The sequence below is a fragment of the Calidris pugnax genome, unplaced genomic scaffold, assembly GCF_001431845.1.
Source record: "Calidris pugnax isolate Ruff unplaced genomic scaffold, ASM143184v1 scaffold70, whole genome shotgun sequence".
Lineage (NCBI taxonomy): Eukaryota > Metazoa > Chordata > Aves > Charadriiformes > Scolopacidae > Calidris > Calidris pugnax.
Genome location: NW_015090862.1, coordinates 10121590 through 10142855, shown reverse-complemented (window position 1 = coordinate 10142855; position 21266 = coordinate 10121590). Strand labels below are relative to the sequence as shown.

General features: G+C 45.2%; 1 protein-coding gene across 1 annotated transcript; it reads right to left on the bottom strand.

The window, feature by feature from the left end:
• Positions 1-638: 638 nt before the first annotated feature.
• WHAMM (WAS protein homolog associated with actin, golgi membranes and microtubules) lies at positions 639-16667 on the bottom strand. Its single transcript, XM_014944644.1, has 11 exons — positions 15986-16667; positions 12523-12696; positions 11034-11184; positions 10357-10526; positions 9490-9655; positions 8351-8538; positions 6792-6878; positions 6612-6707; positions 5967-6228; positions 5355-5564; positions 639-1939 (listed from the first exon to the last, which is right to left on the bottom strand). The coding sequence occupies exons 1-11, from the start codon at positions 16520-16522 to the stop codon at positions 1653-1655; spliced, it is 2328 nt and encodes a 775-aa protein (XP_014800130.1). The 5' UTR covers positions 16523-16667; the 3' UTR covers positions 639-1652.
• Between the last annotated feature and the right edge of the window lie 4599 nt (positions 16668-21266).

Genomic DNA, 21266 nt, shown 5'->3' with positions numbered 1-21266 from the left:
CCTTAATTAACCACACTGCTGAAGGGCACAGCTCATACCAGGGCACCTTTCTCTTCCCCTGCCCTCCCCACTGCTGGCCGAGCACCCCCTCTGCCCAGGGTGCCTTGAGGAAGGCATCTCCCCTCTCAAAGGACCAGATTTTGTCCTCAGTTCCAGTCTGCAGGAGGAATTCAATGCTTGGGATGCTGAGGCCTGAATGTGCAAAACTTACCTGTGCTGCTGACACTCTTGCCTCTGTTTTGCTTGATGACAGTGGACAAGAAAAAAACAAAAAGAAAAAAAAAAAGGTTGTTTTTTTTCTGACTTCCAAATAGCAGTAGGTGCTGAAACAGTAAAAAATGAACCCCCAGCTGCTGCTTCTGCGCCTTGCATGAAAACTGTTGCATACATATTTACTGTGCTGATTAAACAGATCTGCTACTCCGCAGTAAAACAGGGAATTAAAGCACCATGCTTACAATTCTGTTACCAAATTACAGTTCATAAATATTTGAGAAAATAAGGGCATTTATACATACAGCTAGTGACGAGCACAGATGCTGTACGGCTGCCACTTGCTATGAAAACCAGAGTACCAGGGTGTAAGTAGTGCTACTTCCCAGCAGCATCCAAAAATGAGAGCACTCTGAATCCACTACTTCTGTCAGGATATATTTTATTAAAGGTCAGTATAAGTTCCAAAAGAAACTTTGAATCGTTTTTGTCACTACCTACCCAAAATAGAAACAGTTTCTAAATTGAATGTGGCTGAATTTTTAAATAGACGGGTTCCAGGCACAATACAAACATCTGCCATTTATAAGGCTATCAGGTAATTTAAATTCATGAAAGTAGCTATAAACACATATTGATGTTCTCAGTGGAGAAATGCAGCTCTGCATTACAGGGCTAGAGCCCAGAAAATATACACAATATTTTGGCTGGCTCTTTCATGCCAACAGTTCATTGTAACTGTAGACGTATGAAAAACATTTAGCATCTAAAAATCCCCTATTTTAGGCCTCCTGCTAAAAAGTAAACTTTTCAGTAGTTACTACAGTAGTGTTCATTTCAAACTTGGAGCAATTTTTCCAATCAGCATTACCAAGCCTATTCACAACTGCACACTTTACAACGTAACAATAAATGAAGTATCCATGTAGCTATTTGAGAGTAGCTGTATTACAAAAGCAAAATGCTAAAGAATTTTCTGGACAACCGAGGTAGGAATGAGAGGTTCCAGATTAAGTTTTCCATTCTGCCTCTATCACCATGGATTTGGTTCAACTTCCATTTAACAAAATAAATTTTCAGTTAGCTTTTTGCTCCTTAAACTTTGTTGTGATAGCATTACTTACTGTGTTAGTAACAACCTAAATGATGTGTCACAATCCAGCATTTTAGCTGTCTTCAGATGTGGTGAAAACTCTACATGGTTGAGCCAGAAATACCTATTAATGCAAGCATAAGAGTACTGGAGTATGATTTTTCATGCAAAAATAAGAATCTGAAGTTCCTATAGAAAACCAACAGGATTCTTTTCCAAGGCATTTTTGTATATGAGAAAACACACAATCAGGCTGTTCTTTCATTTTGAAAGGAACAGTCTTCTACAACGTGCAAAGTGAGACACACACTCTATTCCAGTCAGTAAGTCTGTTACTCTGAATTCGTTAGCTGTCCCATTCTCCATTACCCTGATCATTGTTCTCCTCTTCTTCAGAATCAGCAGACACTTTTTTAATTCTCTGGATGGCTGCCTTAATGCTTCTCTCTAGCTCATTAGTGGATCCATTACTGACATCCTTCTCTGTATCTCGATTCACTTTCCTCAGTTTAACTCCTTGCCTTATGGCAGAGAGGATGTTGTCTTTTACAGAGGCGTACGGATCTGGTGGTTCCACTTTGCGAAGATGAACTTCACCACGTTTAAGTGAAGCCAACACCTCATCCATGGAACCTGCAACAGATAAGTCTATTGTTACCAGAAGAATGAAGAAGACAACCACACTCGGAGGTATAAAACCCTACCCAAGTGTTCAGGGTTCTTCCTTTCATCTTTGCTGGAGACAGGAAAAAGACTGGTTTGTTCTGGCACAGACTTTCAAGCTTCTGCAACACCAGGCTCTGGAACTGCTTTTAAAAAACAGTTAAAGCTTTTACATCTTGAATTGGGAATCCAACGCCTCTTCAACATTATACGAGGTTGTGCTTTAAGCAAGAAATTATACACAAGGGAGGATGCTTCTTTTTCATTACAACTTTATGGGCTTTCAAAAAAATTTCACTGAACCAAAAAATCTCTTGTATTCTGCATTAGAAACAATCTACTCTTCCTCCTAGCTCGCTCAGATGCCTGCTGAGACTGCCAATTGCATTTTTGCTCAGCCAAGAGAAAAACGAAAGGATTTGAGCAGAAGGGCTTGAAACTGCACCACTGAAGTCAGTGGGAGCCAGATCATACCCTAAGCAGGCAGCTCTTTTCTGTACAGACTTAAAAAATAATTCCCCTTTTACAGCATGATTTAAATCTCAGGTGTATGTTTCTGAACTTCAGACCATAAAGGACACCACACTGAGAGAGCTTCCGCTAGTTCTCTTGATACGCACCATAATTTGTGTTTCACTCCTTCTGTTGGACTCTCTGTGGCTGCTGCAGACTGCTGGAGAGGGAGGTGGTTTCCCTGGACAGCAGTTGGCTCCTGCAGCCACAGGTTCACACCATCTGTGCCTCACAGCTAGAAGTGCTCTTGCCATGCGCAGTGCACAAAAGGTTATGCGATTCACATCAAACACTCGAAATGTAACATTCTGCTAAACCCTATGGTACCTTCTGAGACTGAGATGCCAGAAAAGGATCAAGCAAAGATCCACCCAGTTGTCTTACAAAGCCTTCAAGTAAGCCTTAAGTCTACTAATCAAACGGGCTGCCCAGTAAAAGCCTAGTCAGACTAAGAAATGCTAAAAGAAGTTCCCCTTGGAAAGTATGTTAACACATTACAGACAGTATTTTCAACACCAGAATACAAACCTCTCCTGGCTTTTCATGTGCAAAGACACGAGTAGCCCACGTGTAACTGAAAACAACCTGTTTATGAGCTATTTCAGTAAGTTCCTGTGGCAGTATTTTATCCATTACTATTACAGCAATTAGCACGCTGGTTTTTTTCATGAAATACATAAAAAACCAACCAAATCTCTCCAATAAACGAAACAGGATTTTTCTTAACCAAAAACAATGAAAGGACATCTATGTTAGGCTGTGAATGGTAGTAAATATTAGCTACTAGCATGGCTGTTCCAGCAGCAATCAAACTGCTCTGGTGTGCAACTCCTGCTTCTAATCAAAGCTGCTTCAGAGTATCTGTGGTGGAGTTATCCCATGGCCTTCCCTGGCTGATGCCTCTCACCGATCCACTGGATGCGCAGCAGCTTGGCATCGTAACTCGGCTGCCTCAGCCCTCCAGCTCTCGTACTTCCCCACACCTTGGAAGAACTGAAAATGCTGAACTTTCCTCGGGATTTCTGCCCGCAGTTTGCCTCTTAACTGAGAGGATACAAAGGCTGCTTAGATGTATTGTGAATAGTATGAAAAGGAAAAGGAATGTACCACATTTAAAGACATGCTTCGTTCTAGCATAAGCTCCACAGTGAAAAATGACAATAAAAAATTGCTGTCTTCCAACTTAGATTAATCTCCCTGACAGAGTAAAAATATCTGCTTGCTTTAGAGATAAAAATAAGCCTGTTAGCAGGATGTAACCAGTGCAGCCTCGGGAGGCTGCTGAGCTCTATTCTCATTCAAACTACTGTTTCAATTGCTGAGTTCAGCCTTCAATTACACCTGCATGATCTTGCTAACAAAGCAGAGGTGTAACTGAACAGGATTTTTGTCCTAGGAATGTTAGTATGCCAACACTATCCATCTGCCTTTCAAATCCTGGTTGAATTCTGCATGACTGCTCTGACGAAACCTTTATTTAGAAACCAAGCAAATTGTAAGTGGACACAGGCTGTGCAGACCTTAGAAATGCAAACAGCCCAACTGCGAGCTCTGGAGTACATAAATCATAAAGTGTAGTCTTACTACAACCACAAATTTACCCACAGTGGTCTTCTGACTGGACAGGCGATTAATTCTCAGTCAAAATACCACATTTGGTTCAAAAGTTGCAAACTCTTGGCAAGAACAAACCCCATAATAAAAATTGCTTCTCACCAAACAACATGAATAAATCCTCTCTCCTTGGAATTTCTTCTGACACCTTCCTGCCTATTGCAGCAGTGGGATTTTCAGCATCATGAGAACGGCAGGTCCTGAATTAAGATCTCCACAGAACTAGCAGTGCTGTGATTAAGCACGGGGCCATGGTTTCAGCTGGGACAGTGTCTAATTTCTTACAGCAGCTGGTATAGTGCTGTTCTGGATTTGGGATGGGAAACAGTGTTGACAGCACGCTGGTGGTTTTGGCTTTTGCTCAGCAGTCAAGGCTTTTTCTGCTCCTCCCCCCACCCCACCAGTGAGTAGGCTGGGGGTACACAAGAATTTGGGAGGAGACACAGTGGGGACAGCTGACCTCAACTGACCAAAGGCACATCCCATACCATCTGATGTCATGCTCAGTATACAAAGCTGGGGGAAGAAGAAGGAAGGGTTGGAGACGTTGGGAGTTACAGCATTTATCTTCCCAAGTAACTGTTATGCACGATGGAGCCCTGCCTTCCTGGAGATGGCTGAGCACCTGGCATGCCCACGGGAAGTGATGAATGAATTCCTTGTTTTGCTTTGCTCATGTGGGGGGGCTTTTGCTTTACTTATTAAACTGTTTTTATCTCAAACCATGAGTTTTCTCACATGTACTCTTCTGATTCTCTCCCCCATCCCACTGGGCAAGAGTGAGCGAGCGGCTGCATTACTTATTAAACTGTTTTTATCTCAAACCATGAGTTTTCTCACATGTACTCTTCTGATTCTCTCCCCCATCCCACTGGGCAAGAGTGAGCGAGCGGCTGCATGGTGCTTGGTTGCCAGCTGGGGTTAAACTATAACACACAGTTTAAACCTTTAAGGCTGTACTTAATAATTAAGGATTCCAGCAGATTCAAGTCCAAATGTCCTAAAAGATTGATCTGTCCAATTGCTGAGTCACACACTCAGGACCCTGTGAAGTGTATCAAACAGAATACACAAATCATTGTTACTCATTTAACACCCTGAGTTACAGTCAGTGTTATCACATGTGGTTTCTTAGACTAAGCTTTCCATTCTCTTGAGTAAGACTGCGCACTATTCCTGTCCAGAACCACAGAGAGGGAGAGAACAGAGAAATAAAGGAAACAAAGAAAAAAACACCAGTCAACGTGAGCCTTCTTACCTACGTAATTATTTATAGATCTCCTGGATGAGTCATCCTGTTTGTGCAGTGCAGGGCGCTCTGTGGGGCCATCGGAGCGAAGGGGAAGTGGCTTATCCTCTGCTGCAAATGGTGTCTTTAACTGGAGAGGTAAGGGGGGAGGTGGGGGAGGAGGGGGTGGAGGAGGAGGTGGTGGAGGAGGTGGTGGTGGCGGTAAGGATGGAGAGACCATCAGTCCTGGAGATGGTGGTGGTGGGGAGGAGGATGGAGAGACCATCAGTCTGGGAGGTGGTGGTGATGGGGAGGAGGATGGAGAGACCATCAGTCCTGGAGATGGTGGTGGTGGGGAGGAGGATGGAGAGACCATCAGTCTGGGAGGTGGTGGTGATGGGGAGGAGGATGGAGAGACCATCAGTCCTGGAGATGGTGGTGGTGGGGAGGAGGATGGAGAGACCATCAGTCCTGGAGGTGGTGGTGGGGGTGAGGAGGAGGGACAGACCATCAGTCCTGGAGGTGGTGATGGTGGTGGGGAGGAGGACGGAGAGACCATCAGTCCTGGAGGTGGTGGGGAGGAGGACGGAGAGATCATCAATCCTGAACGTGGTGGTGGTGGGGAGGATGAAGAGACCATCAATCCCTTGCTGTGCTTTTGTTGCTCTGTGTCACCATCATTAACAAATATCTGGACAGGGATATCTGCTGGGGTATTCTGATGAGAAGCTTCTGATTCTTTGGCTTCTACTAGCAGTATGCTCTTTGGCTGCTCTGGAGCTGCCCTTGTTCTCGACGAAGGTGGATGGGACAGTACTGCAACCTGCTGAGTGATGCTTCGTGGCAACTTGGGACTGAGAGGCTGGGGACGAGATGTTTTTAGAACAACATGACCTGGACACTTCTGAAAAACAAATCATAAGGCAGGAGGTCACATCTGCACTGGACTGTCCAAAACATCAACCCCAAAGAAACAAAAAAAGCCACAGAGTACAGACCTCTCCCACTCACCCATTCAAGCAGAAAATTCAACCCTGAACAGACTCAAATGACTATCAAGGTATTTCTTTCAAAGCCATTTCCTCACTTTTATTCTTTGCAACAGGGTCTGCATCTGGAAACTATATCCTTAGTGGATTTTATCCTTTTGAGTCATTACACACAACCCTCTTTTTAGGCTATCCAGATAGTGGTCTCTGGTTTGGACCATGCTCACACATGAGCTACAGCTATTTTCTGATGCTGTATTTTGACACCATTCCAGACTACTGCGTTCACAGTACTTGCCTCCCTGAATGTTTTCAGCCTCTCCAGTGTTTTCTGACGTTCCTGGCTTATCCAAGCTTTTTTCTTTTTCTCCTCCTCTTTTTGCTTGTCTCTCTTCTGCATTAGAATACAAGTAAGTGAGGATTAGTGTGTAAAAACAAGCAGCTGCCAGATTCTCCAAGGCTGCTACTTGGTACTCACAATCTGTATACTGTGATGCTGCAGGAAGCGTTTTTTGCTCTCTTCTGCCTGTTGCAGTCTCTGCCGATGGCTCACTTCACATTGATCCTGGTAGAACAGCAAAATTCATGCAACCCTTGGTTAGTTCACATTTACTGTGCACCATCTGTGCCATCAACTCCTGTGCAGAAGCCACTAAACAGTGACCAAGGCCAAGTGCTTGGCTGTGCCAAGAAGGATGGCTAAGCTCAACCAGTGGCAGATGCGAGACCCTGAAGGTGAAGCCTGTGGGATTCCTTCATGGCTAAAGCCAATGGGATCTTTTGTTCTCCTAATTGGTGTATAATAACCCTATTAGGGTTATTCATGCTGCAGAGGAAATAGACCCAGATCTGAACTGATCCCTCTGTATTACATTTAGGTTTAAAAAAAAAAGCAGAAGGAAAAAAAGAAAAAGAAGCAGAAGCAAGCTCTGAAGAAATTGCATCCAGGTACCAGCTGGAGGGAAGGGGTGCAAAGCCATGAGGAAGGCAAGAGGGAAGCTAGCAGGGCATTACAAAAATACAAGGCTACTTTCCCCCTGCCCCTTCTTTACCATAGCTTGCAAGTACAAAAGTTGGGGAAGCAAAGGCACGGGAAGCACAAGTGCCTAACATGGGTACCTTCTGTTAGTAACAAAGTGCCACAGAGAAGCTGCAGGCTTCAGTATTTTCTCTGGGAGTCGCTATTTGTCACTGTACAGCAGGGGCTTATCCACACGGCTGGGTAAGCATTTGCAAATCATCTGGCATTTGGCATTAGTGTTATACAACCAACAGACAGCAATTAAGTGAATGAAAACAGAAGCAAAGGAAGCACCTGCCGAGGAAGCAGTTGCAAGCAAGAGACAATGATGGCTCACAAAACATTTCCAATGTCATTCCCATTTTGTCCAGGCTAGTGAGGGGTAAAAGGCCAGATAGACTTGAGCTTAATCTCTGGTCTCTGCCCCAGCAGAACTGTGCAGGTGTAAAGCAAGCTCAGCTCACTGGGAAGGCTCGTGAGAGTCAACTGTGATCTCACTTGTCTTCCTAGTGCTCTGCTCTGAATGGGAAGCAAAGGAAAAAACTGCCCTTTGCACAGAACTGAGAGGCTGGAGAGAGAACTGCAGCAGTTTAAATTTCCCCTCCCTCCCATTCAAGGCTCAAGTAAGTATCACTGTGTGGGTTGCTCTGTCACTGCAGCTTCCCTCATTGTAGGCCAGGTTTCCTCCTTTACTGCAGCTGCTTTGTAAAACTCTGCCAGGGGAAAGCTCCAGCTGATCACAGCGGGGCTCTGGTAAGGTTTGGCTGATAGAGGAACACCTCCTGGGTCATCCATGTAAGTTTGTGCTCTCTTAATAAACCCGGGAGGCACTTGCACCACACAGTGGAGTGTAAAGCTTAAAATCACATTGCCCCTCTTTCTGTGTGGTGGCCTCAGCACTGAGTCACGTATCATCTTGTATGCTCCACCCAACGCTTCCCTGGTTGTTTCCTGTCCATCCCTCATGAGTCAAGATATCAGCTAAAGAAAATGCACATCTCCAGGACTGCATTTACTTTTTTGTTCCTGAGGTAGGCTCTCCTCGCACAGACAGTCCCACGCTTTGTCTCCAACTGCTTAGTCTTCTGCCTCAGCATCGTCATTTCTGACAAGTTAGCGTAATGTTGTCCCATTGTCTGTTCAATGACCTTGAGCTCCTCAGGATTTTCACATGTATCATAGTAAACAACTTCATCCTGTTTCTCTAAAAAGGCATTTGGCATTTTTTTAAAAAACCAAAAATTGCCACAGTTATTTAAACATTTAAAGAACTAATGACATTTTAAAAGCCACTGAAGGCAGTGAGTGAGTTAGTAGAAAGTATAATGCTCCAGAGCCGAGCTTGGTCCCTCAAAGTCTTACGCAAACATGTGACATTACTCACAGGGGCGCTTTGCAGGATCAAATTTATGCTGTTAGCATTTGTTGTTGTTTAGCTTCCTCTTTCAAATGTCTCTCTGTGCTTTAACTCCTACCTTCACCGACTGGAGTTTTCCTGGAAAACTGAAGACTGTTCCGAACAACACTGGGTGACTTATTTTACTATTTACCAGGTTTTAATTATGCAACAAGCAGGAACAATGTTTACTTCACAGTGTACGCAGTCATAGAGAATTCATAAGCACAAATGAGTACAACAAGACTAGTGCCTAATTTGGTCATAAATATGTTACGAAGAGACACTGGAATATAGCAGTACTGAAGTACCATCTAACTATAATCACCTCTTTTTGTCATTACAGGATGTTGCAATTTCTATATGTTAAACTACAACAGCTTTGTGATGAATTTCAGGGCCCATTTCAGCAGGTGATGATATCAACAGTTTCTATGCATAGATCCTGTAACTATAAGCATGGTTAAATATTTTCAATATAAGTTACTCCATACGCTAAACCAGTGCATGCACATATCACAGCTACTGTCAAGATGAGCTAACAGTGGTTTTTTTTAAAAAAACTTGTATTATCAAATTAATGCCTAGTTAGTCAGAAGACAAATCACCAGATTGTGCGGTGTTTTCCAAAGATGCTTTCTACTATCAAGACCTGAGCAGTAACAATCCTCCTTTTTTTATTTTTTTGTTAAGTGAAAACAGAGCAGGCTATATCACTCCTATGTTTTGGATACATGTTTAATATTTGTTTATTCTTACCTTTAATATGTCTCCTTAAAGTGTCCAACTGTGCGATAAGCAGCATCTCTTCATGTTTCAATACTTCAAGCTGTACATTATATAATTCCAATTGGGTTTCATAATAGTGTATTTCCAGCTCCTCCACTACAGTTAGGTTCTCTTCCTGTTCACTGAGGTTTTCCATCTGTATACCCCCAAATAGAAAATAAAAAGCATTAATAACAAAATATGCACACATGAAAAATGCATGGATGCACAAATACCTGTACAGAGCCTGGCCTAACTGGCAGCTGCTTAAGTGCTTTGGTATGGAAAGCACAGAACTTTAGAAATGGCTTGGAGCAGAAACTCAGAGGAGCAGAAAGCCTTATTAACATGAAGTGTACTTTTACCTTAAGTCTACCAGGAAAGACTTCCATTATAATCTGCACAAACAATACTGCTCCTGAAAACAATTATATATGGTGCAGTACACTACTCTTGGAAAATAAATGCCAGGTACTCATAGCAGCAGTTAGATAGCATCAAATCAAGATCAGAAGATTAAAATTAAATAAGTATCTTTATTTTCCAGTGTCCTCTGAAAATAGTATCTGTCTTCATCTCCCTAAAACTAACAATTTTAAAGGTTAATATCACAAATGCTAACACAACACTTGAACTACAAAAGCATGCATCTTAACCTTCACTAAGTGTCCTCATATGTGCAGGAGCAATTTTAAAAAAACTGGAGACATGCATTTTTCCACAAATTAAACCCATGTTGAAAACCTAAGCTGTTTCGTAGACAAAGATTTTGACAGTTTACTCTCATGACCACTTTGGCAGGTTTTGATCAGCCCTTCCAAAACCTGTGACAGAAAAGGAAGCTTTTGAAGGTCTTACATTTTTCTGAATGCCAGCTCTCTTCTGCTTCAGGCACAACTCTCTTGCTCGCAGATGCTGAAGGGTTTCTTTAGCTAACATACATTTCAGGTTTTCTAGTCGTGGCAAAGCTGATGCCCAGGAGGTTTTACCAAATCTTTCCTGATCTTGTTCCATCTGTTTGTGCATTGCTGCAGATTAGAACATTGAAATAAGAGATGAGAAATTCAGAGTACAGATAGCCCTTTTGTGTTTCTACTATAGCTGCAGTACTAAAAATGTTGATGCTATTAAAGAATTTCTGAAGCTTCTTTACAAATTAGAAAACTAAAAGGTTGAATTTATGATTCTATACAAGTAAAATACTTCATTGTACCATGGAAACATGCCGTAACAGTTACACAGTGATCTACTCAGCTAACATACTGAAATCCTTGAGGCTCGCATATTAAGTGTTAAAAGCATGCATGGTTTTTGTTCAGAGGTTTGCAGCCATAACTCTCAGGTCTTCATAATGTTTGTGTGCAAGTCAAATGCAAGTTGTAAGCCAAATTGGTTAAAAGATAATGCTTCTTAAGCTGGACACTCATCCTAACCTCAGGGTCTGCAGAGAGAGACCAGCAAAGGTGATAAAAAGAGCTCTCAATCCCTCAAGTCAAGTATTTACACAACCTTTTTGTGTATATCATTCTGATTACCTGCCAGAGCCTTTGCAGTTTCCTTGAAGTAGTTCACAGTGATATCCTGAATGGAGCATACAGCACTCTCAGCTCGCCTAGTCCACTCCTCAGCATCTTTCTGCAGAGCTGCTACTCTTTTAGGCCCCAAATTATCATACTGCAAAGATTTCTGCAAGGAGACAAAACTCTCAGTTACAACAGTGGTGCAGCCCGTATTATGCTACACTTGCAGACATTTCAAGCAAGGCAGAGCACAATGGCAAACATGACCTTCCCCCTCACCTGACACAAAGCAAATCACTATTCGTGTATGTGTATTGCCTTGTGCATTCTCTGGGCTAAACTCAGGGTCTTTGTTCCCCAATTATGACTCCACGCTTAACTTTGGATTAATTTACTTCTTAAGGCATTTTTAAACTATCATCTTAAACATCATGTCCAACACAAGTGTTTTTAGTTGTTACTAAAAGTAACTCAAAACGACTCTTCTACGTGCAATGTTCTCTTCTATTTTTCCCCACGTGTTGACAGCACATTGCACTCTCAGGTTCTCCGGGTTGGCAGTTCTTTCACACAGGAACAGCGATATAGAAAAGAAATGTAAGAGTGTATTTTCAAGTCCACCAAGTGTACATGGGTACAAGACTAGTATTCAAATATTTTTTTAAATAATTAGATATCAAGTTGAGCCTAAATATCCCTTAGAGGTTGTTTTATACAGAAACAATCTTTCTGTTTCAGCCATTCCAATTTTCACTTAAATTTTCAGTACAGCATACGAGATATTTTATCTCCACAGATTTAGACTTTCGGTATCCAAGAATCTTAGTCTAAACTTAAAACTGTTCTGCTCTTTTCGAGAACAGCTCACTTCAATTTTCACAGACTATTTAAGGAAAAATCAAAATAGTAGATGGCTGTCTTTTCCAGGGGCATCACAGCTTTCAGTATGTGCTTCCAGTTTAAGATGCACATAAAATTAAACGAACAGTGATAACGAACATGTTTTAATCTGTACTTTCAGCAGGTTGTAGCAGCAACAGGAAATTGCTTTATGTGGTAAGGTGTCCTCTGCCTTCTATTCCACCACCACAACTGAGCTAACCTGGTGCATCAGCATTGCTGAGGGATGGCATTCTCAATGTCACAAACCACCCCACTAATTGGATCTCTGTAAATTCAGCCTACCAGAGACTAAGTGCTAGAGAGGTGGAGCTTGGCAATGTTTTCCTTTTAATTCCTCAAAGCAGAGGGAGGTGGGACACTGCTGGGAAGACAGCTGCAGTGTTATTCAAGCCAATACCATGGACTCTCAGATCTTCTGAGAGTGATTCTGCCTTAACTCTGAATTTCTCAGTCACATTTGGTGGCTTGGCAGGGGAAATAAAAAAAAAGCAGGTACAGACAGAAGTAGGAAATGTTAAGTGATTTAAGTCTTAAATGCTCCAAGAGCTGCTGATGCCCTACTATATAACTTGGCCTTTCACTTTTGTAAAGGCAGACCTACCAGGATTTCCAGTTTGTAGAGTGTCGCCAGCTCTCGCATATCTCTGAAGGGCTGCAGTAAATACTGGTAGAACTGTGTTGCCATGGTGACCAAATCCTGATAAGCTTCGTCTTCCTCTTCATAAACCTTCATCAAAGCCACCATTGTGTCAGCATTTTTATGCTGCTGAAGAACCTAGTGGGATAAAAGGTAAATCAGACTTGGATGCTTTGCATCTGTGTGTGCTGATGAGCTTTGGTGGAAAGGACCTGCCCTTTGTCAGTCGATGAACAGACAAGGCTTCCCATTGCACAGGAGGCGTACCCCAGGCATCCAGCAGCCACAGCCACCCCCAGCTGGAAATATCGTTAACACCACACTGTTAAAGGCACTAATTGCTGCATATTGCACTGGGAGACTGCAAGGAGACTCACGCCTAGGGCTACCACCGCAGAAGTTCTAATAGCTGTGTGCAGATGACTTGGTCGCTGCTATTTATAGACACATATGGGAAACTGGGGAAGTCTGTGTACTGGAAGGACAAATAAGGTATTCTAAAACTAGCTCTTGCATTGCTTCCACAATTACTAAATGCCTGCTAATATGCAAGGAGTTTCATCCAGAATTTCTGGCTGTGGGCATAGAAAAATCAGATTGCCATTTAAAAATAAGAATTCAGTAACAGATTTCTACTCCTGATATACCCTGCAGTTAAATTCCTTTAACATTTGTATAATTTATAATTCATTCTAATCTTAGTTCCAGTGATACTAAACTTTGTAACTTGTAATTCTCCCATGGACCACCTGCCTTTCTGATACACTAGTCCTTACTTAAGGTCTTTATTTGCTTCTATGACAAAATACAAAGTTGAAAACTTCCCCTCAGTTACATTTGTTTACTGGCACCAAAGATTCAGAGATTCTTCTTTGACAGCAGCTAGCTTAAACCACGGTGTGCTCTGTGTGCCAAGACAGAGTGAGCCAGCTGAGAGAACAGAGCAAAGTTCCACGGAGAAACACAGACTTTCCTGGAAGGACAGTGTTTGCTCTACAGCTCTGTAAGGAGGGACAGAGGATGTTTGGTGCTACAACAATGAGAAAAAGTATTAGAAACATAAGCTTGATTGTGTTGCAACTGGAAAGCAATGGAAGTAAACCATCACCTCTGCTCTTGCCAGCTGAGTCTGGGTAAGTTAACAGGAGTGAAGTTCCCAGCTGTGGAGGCATTTCCATAGGGAAAATCTGCGGAAGTCAGCTCAAGGGCATTTCCCCCCCTTCAGGCCTGGCACAGGCAGGATGGGGGAACAAGGGGATCTGAATGGCACCATTTCTGATAATCCAAGAAGTCCTGTAGCCCCTTCAGCTTCCCCAGGAGCTTGTGGAAACCCAGACGCAGTCCTAGGGCCCTGCAGCAATTTAGCAGTCTGCTTTTTCCCCCACTATCAAAGCCAAATAGAAACACAGTACTTCACCCTCTGGTTCCCATACTCAAAGCAAGCAGTGAGGGTCATGCTGCTCCTGGGGATGTTTATACTGAGTAGAAGGGAAGTACCAGTTAAATTTTAAAGCCAACTCATGACAAAATTATTCATTACCAGGGTTTGGTTCTTTTTGTTTTCTGTTTTAAACTAAAAACCTTGGTTTTACACAATATGATATTCTTTTCATAGAATTTTGGTTCACCATTAGCCCAAGTGACTCCTGCGGTTGTTTTAACAGTATTGCTCTTAGTTTTCTTCTTTTGTCTTTGAACATACACAAAAGAAGTATTTACACAGTACTACTCTCCTCCATGTTGTACCGGGTACCTTCTGCATTCTTCAAAATTAATTTCCTGGCCCAGAGGATGAAGTATTTGAGAAGGACGTAGATATAAAAAGGTAAGGATGCTCTGATATTTAAGGCCAGTTTAGTGCTAGAAGAGGCAAGTTTTACTTCTTGAATCCTGCATAACTTGGTCTAGACTGCAATATAATGAATTTATATCCCTGTTAGGCCTGCAAATACAGGAACACTCTACAGCGTGTTTAGCCATATCCAAAATATAGTTAGAAATACCAGAATAACTGCTACTGAGTTATGCCTAACTACCAAACCACCATATGGCTGTACATGCTTGTGCTGCCTGCAACAGATCATGGTGGCCAGAAAGTACTTCTAACTGGGCCATGAACTGTTATGGTCAGTTACAGAAACTGTAGTCTTTTTATACAACTTTGTGCATGAACTTCATGTAAACTAAAGTTGTGTTTTTAAAAACAGTGTTTTTCTGAAACAGTAATGTTGTTACAACTGTTAACTAGTGAAATAGGAAACAGAAGGCTAAAGCCAACTGTCTCAACTTTCCCCCAAAGCACAATCATTTTCATAAAACACCTTTCAGCTTGTTTTGCCAGGAAATAGAGTGCAAACATACTGCAAGAAAAGTATAGCAGCAACACAATGGTGATCTCTAACCCTTATTTAAACATGCCAATGTCTTATTTGCAAGCATGTTACTAGATACCATTCTTTGAAGTCACGATTGCTACAAGGGGGGAAAAATCAGCACAAGAAGAAACTTATGGTACCAAAGGTAGAAAGGGCAAAAATCATCACTAATTCATACAATAATTAGGCCAGAATTTGACACTTAGAAAAGACATGCCACAATTTCTGACTATAAAACACCTATTTGGCATAGGTCCATGGCTCAGTTTGGTTTCAATATACTTGACTGAGAACCCCCCAGTTATAGGAATCATTGCAAACAGGCAGCCAGAGACCTTCACAGGGAGGTGAGAAAATGACAGCATGATTGTTCTTTCCCTTTCGGTTACCATTCAACCCATTGCACAACACTGCTGGATATTTTTAGCAAGGTGTTTTTGTAGGAGCACTTGAAGCTTAAGTAAGCACCCCAATGTCTTACAGGGACTGCCCACCCGGGGCTGGCTTATTCCCCACTTAATAAAGTGGTGCTTACAAAGACTGATGACACTCAGTGCTTGGGAAAATTGACTTAGCGGCTTCCAGACAACCAAAAAAGTGTTTGTGTTAGCAGTAATCTGAACATCGGACAATGCTATCAGCAGAGTGACATTAGTGACTCGGTCACCCTTGTTCACATTACCCCAGTGCGAGCCTGACCCGAGCGAGGGAAGCACTCGTGGCAGAGGCTGCCAGCCTCAAACACGCACCTCCCGGCTGACCAAGAGCTGCTAAACTGAGGCTCGGAGAGGAGCACCTGCGAGCCCTGCTGAAATCGGTCCTACACCGAGGGGAACCTGCTTCTCCCTGCACGGAGAGCAGGGGTGGCGCTGCAGCACCCCCGCCCCGCACCCCCCAGGGACAGCCCCAGGCCAGCCCAGCTTGGGGCACCCCCAGGCCAGGCCAGAGGCGCCTGCTGCCCCCCTCAGCGAGGCTGGCCCAGGCCGCTGCCCCCTTCAGGCCCCGCCGGGGGCGGCCCCTCCGCGCCCCCCGCCCGGCCCCGGGGCCCGTACCCGCCGCAAGGCCTCCTTGGCCCGGGTCAGGTGGCCGCGCAGGGCCTTCCCGCGGAACTCGTGGAGGCTCTCGAAGTACTCGTCGTCGCGGCGGCGGTCGGAGGCGAAGAGGGTGTCCAGCACCACGCGGCCGCCGCAGAGCTCCAGGGCCCAGCCCAGGTACCGCTCCAGCTCCCGGCACAGCTCCTGCACCTCGGCCTCGTCCGGCGCCGCCCCGCCGGGGAACAGCACGGCCCAGAGCCCGCCGGCGGTGGCGCCGGGCAGCGTGGGCGGCACGGCGGGGAAGGCGGGCTCCAGGCGCGGGCAGACGGCCGCCAGCTGCCGGTGGACGCCGCGCAGGGCCGGTGCCGAGAAGAGGCCGGCCCAGCTCTGCGGGGCCTCCGCCGCATCCTCCGCCCGGCCGTGGCAGGTGACGGCGAAGGCGCCCTCCACGCCGTTCCAGGCCACGAGGAAGCGGAGCCGCAGCGGGCGAGGCTCGGCGAAGGCGGTGTCGCGCACGGCCACCCACCCCTCCAGGCTGTCGGGCTGCGGCTCCATGATGGCGGCCGCGGGGCGGCCCGGGCCGAGCGAAACAGAAACCCACCGGCCGGCGAGGTGTCACGCGCACCCGGCGAGGGGGCGGGGCCTTCGCGCGGAGCGGCACGTCACGGGAAGCTCGCCCACCCATTGGCCGGCCGGGGGGCCGTTCACGGGGCCGGCACGAAAATAAGTAAGAAAATGAGAGGAGTGGGAGGCGGGGCTCGTGCCGCGCACGCGCGAAGGAGGGAGGAAAAAGTTCGTTGAAACGAGCAGCTGTGAGTGTGGAGGGCGGGGCGCGCGAGACACGGGGCGGGCGGGGGGAGGAGGGGCCTCACCTCAGGGCCCCGCCATGTCATTCGGTTGGGAGGGTCCTTAAAGATCCCCCCCCCCGCCACGGGCAGGGACATCTCCCGCCAGACCAGGCTGCTCAAAGCCCCATCCAGCCTGGCCTTGAACACCTCCAGGGATGGGGCAGCCACAGCTTCTCTGAGCAACCTGTGCCTCACCACCCTCACAGCAAAGAATTTCTTCCAAACATCTGATCTACATCTCCTCTCTTCTGGTTTAAAACCATAACCCCTTATCCTCTCACTACATTCCCTGACAGAGTCCCTCCCCGCCTTCCCTTTAGCCCCCTCTAGGTACTGGAAGGGGCTCTAAGGTCTCCCCAGAGCCTTCTCTTCTCCAGGCTGAACAACCCCAACTCTCTCAGCCTGTCTTCATTGCAGAGGTGCTCCAGCCCTCAGAGCATCTTTGTCACCCTCCTCTGGACTTGCTGCAACGGGTCCATGTCCTTCTTATGTTGGGTGCCCCAGAGCTGGATCACAGAATCACGGAATCTCCATGGTTGGAAGGGACTGCTGAGATCATCGAGTCCAGCCACAAAAAAAACCAAACCAACAAACAAAAAAACTAAACAAAAAACCACCCACACCAAAAAAACACACCCACAAACAGACACAAACCAACAATCACGGGCCCTGAAGAGCCACGTCTGGAGGGAGGAAAAAGTTCGTTGAAACGAGCAGCTGTGAGTGTGGAGGGCGGGGCGCGCGAGACACGGGGCGGGCGGGGGGAGGAGGGGCCTCACCTCAGGGCCCCGCCATGTCATTCGGTTGGGAGGGTCCTTAAAGATCACCCCCCCCGCCACGGGCAGGGACATCTCCCGCCAGACCAGGCTGCTCAAAGCCCCATCCAGCCTGGCCTTGAACACCTCCAGGGATGGGGCAGCCACAGCTTCTCTGAGCAACCTGTGCCTCACCACCCTCACAGCAAAGAATTTCTTCCAAACATCTGATCTACATCTCCTCTCTTCTGGTTTAAAACCATAACCCCTTATCCTCTCACTACATTCCCTGACAGAGTCCCTCCCCGCCTTCCCTTTAGCCCCCTCTAGGTACTGGAAGGGGCTCTAAGGTCTCCCCAGAGCCTTCTCTTCTCCAGGCTGAACAACCCCAACTCTCTCAGCCTGTCTTCATTGCAGAGGTGCTCCAGCCCTCAGAGCATCTTTGTCACCCTCCTCTGGACTTGCTGCAACGGGTCCATGTCCTTCTTATGTTGGGTGCCCCAGAGCTGGATCACAGAATCACGGAATCTCCATGGTTGGAAGGGACTGCTGAGATCATCGAGTCCAGCCACAAAAAAAACCAAACCAACAAACAAAAAAACTAAACAAAAAACCACCCACACCAAAAAAACACACCCACAAACAGACACAAACCAACAATCACGGGCCCTGAAGAGCCACGTCTACACATGTCTTAAATACCTCCAGGGATGGTGACTCCACCACCTCCCTGAGTGTTCCAGTGCCTGACCACTCGCTCACTGAAGTAATTCTTCCTAATACCTAATCTAAACCTCCCCTGCCACAAATTCAGACCATTTTCTCTGGTCCTGTCATTATTCACTTGTGAGAAGAGGCCATCTCTACAACTTCCTTTCAGGTAGTTGTAGAGGGCAATGAGGTCCCCCCTCAGCCTCCTCTTCTCCAAACTAAACATGCCCAGTTCCCTCAGCCTCGCCTCATATGACTTGTTCTCTATGCAGGACTCCAGGTGAGGTCTCACCAGAGCAAAGGAGAAGAATCATTTCCCTCACCCTGCTGGCCACGCTGCTTTTGATGCAGCCCAGGATGTGGTTGCCTTTCTGGGTGCAAGCGTGCATTGCCAGCTCATGTTGAGCTTCTCATCCACCAACACTGCTAAGTCCTTCTCCTCAGGGTGGCTCTCAGTCGATTTTCTGTCTATCTTGTATTTGTGCTTGGGATTGCCCTGATACACATACAGGTGCCTGCACTTGGCCTTGTTGAACTTCATGAGGTTTGCATGGGTCCACCCCTCAAACCTATCCAGGTCCCTCTGGATGTCATCCATTCCCTCTAGCATGTCAACCACTCCCACACAGCTTGGTGTCATCATTGGCAAACGTGCTGAGGGTGCACTCAATCCCAACATCCATGTCATCAATGTCACCAGCAATGATGGAAAACAGAACTGGTCCCAGTACTGACCCCTGAGGAATGCCACTCACCCCTTCTCACCACTTGGACAACAAGCCCTTGACTGCGACTGAGGGGAGGGGGGAGCAAAGGGGGGTTTATGTAGCATGTATCTCTTACCCAGGCCTTGTGTGCGAGGCCAAGTGGCATTCATGGTAAACAGAATGTTATATTCTACTCTTTGGAAGAAAAGCTGACATTACTAAGTTTTGAACAAATTCAGGCCTGCAAGATAGTGTTGCTTAACAGTATAAGGACAAAAATAAGTTCTCATTTGAAAAATTTATAAAATCTGTCTGACAGCATAAATGTTAACATTTCAGCAAAGGCTACCTCATTTATGTGAAAACATTTCTGCTCTGATCTCACAGATGATAGAGGCGCTGTCAGCGGTAATGAGATCAGGACTACATGGGTAATTAACTTGTAATTCATTACTGAAACAACAAACAATTGCACTGCTAGAAATCTGAGAAAATGACACCAAGTTTAATAATTGGAAAAGGAGGGAAAAGCAGAGCTGTGTCAAGATCCAATAGACATTTCCCCTTCTGCTGTCCCCTGAGCTCCAGACATATATATAATGCAGCATCCTCAAACGTGCCTCAAACCTCTCACCAGCAAGGCTTGCTTAGTAGCATGTGGACAAGGAGAAGATTGTGCCTGCTGGACAACTGTGGGTTTGAGTGGATACATAAAGCTGAATGCTACAGCAATCACAATAATCGGTGGTGATATACAGCCTGGTTTTTACCAGGTGCAGCACTACTGAGCACAGACTGAAGGGACACGTTCCCATGAAAACCCTCCCTTGCTGGGCCGTTGGCCACTTTCTTCACTACAGTTAGCTTTCCAGTGCTCTAGCGTACACATACAGGGTGGGGATGTATGTATATGAATAATACGTGTATGCAACACTATGATTCCTGATTTTTTTCTAAATTCTGATTTTTAAAGGTTTTTTTTTTTTCCTAGAATGTAATCTTGATTCCAACTCAGCCCCATAGTAAGGCTTCTGCTAATTTAATAGAGAGAAGGACTTTGCCATGCAACTTCTGGAAAGAACAGAACAGATACTGCCATTTAAACATGCAGCAACGCTGTAAGTACGAGTCCTGCTGTTTGAGTTCGTTTGTGCAGCGTGCACATTCTGTGTGTCCCACACACGATACTCTGCCCAGCACTACAGCCTTGCAAGTCACACCTAGAGTCGATGACTGTACTCTGCTGGGTTTATTAATACCAGCTCAGAAAGTGAGAGGGTGCTCTGACTTTAGCAAGGGGTCTGTACAATTGTTCCAAGTACTTCAGATCCAGGAATCAACCCTCAGAGCCTTTTCTTGGTGTGTGACATTCATCCTGGTGACGCTCAAGTAGCACGCTGCTGAAGGACAGCCAGGGCACATCTATATTTATTCCATTGCTCATTGCTGGCATGTCCCTGGGGCAAAGAGGCGGTCTAGGGTTACGGTAATAAGTCTTCCAACTGCAGTCACAGGAAAGTGGCAGGGAATTGCTTTCGTGTGAATTCATTTTTACTAGGGGAAATAAACGCGAAGTTTGATGCCATCTGAGCTATCAGAAGAATTTATGACGTCTTAAGATAGAAGGCAAGTTTTTAGGTAGTAACATTCTTTGTTATGTATTTTCAATTACTGATGGTCACAGACTTAAACGTTCTTCACTGTAATTGTATCTGTGCCTGTAAACTGAGCAAACACTGAGCAAACATCTGAAAATCTTATTTAGGCAGCAGGGTTCCAGACGAGTTTAATTATGCTCATTTTAATTTATGTAATTTAATTTCATTTTGGTAGGAAAAATACTTGTTAATTCACTTTTCAGGTTAGTAGTAGCTTCTAAAGCAAGCCTTATTGTTACAATTATGGGGGAAATAGTCTTTTCGGAAGCCAGACAACATTTTCTGGTATGTGTCGAGACCTTTGCTCTTTTGATTATGTTAAAATTTGCATGATTTATTTTATCACCTTTAGTATAAATAGTATTTCTGCCTAACTTCAGTGTTTTTGTCTATAGCAAGATATTGCTAGCTGTAGAATCCACACCCATGTCTGCAGTGCCAGAAGACAAACCGTGAACTTCTGTGTGTGTTTTCTTGCAGAGCTGGTAGGCTGGGCTGTTTTCAGGCACTGATATAAAACTGGAGAGTTAGAAGTTTCTCTGCATTTTTCACTGGTTCAAGAGGTTGCTTTCTAATAAGTCACTGACTGTGTTGTCTTTGTTAGCTAAGTAAATCACAGG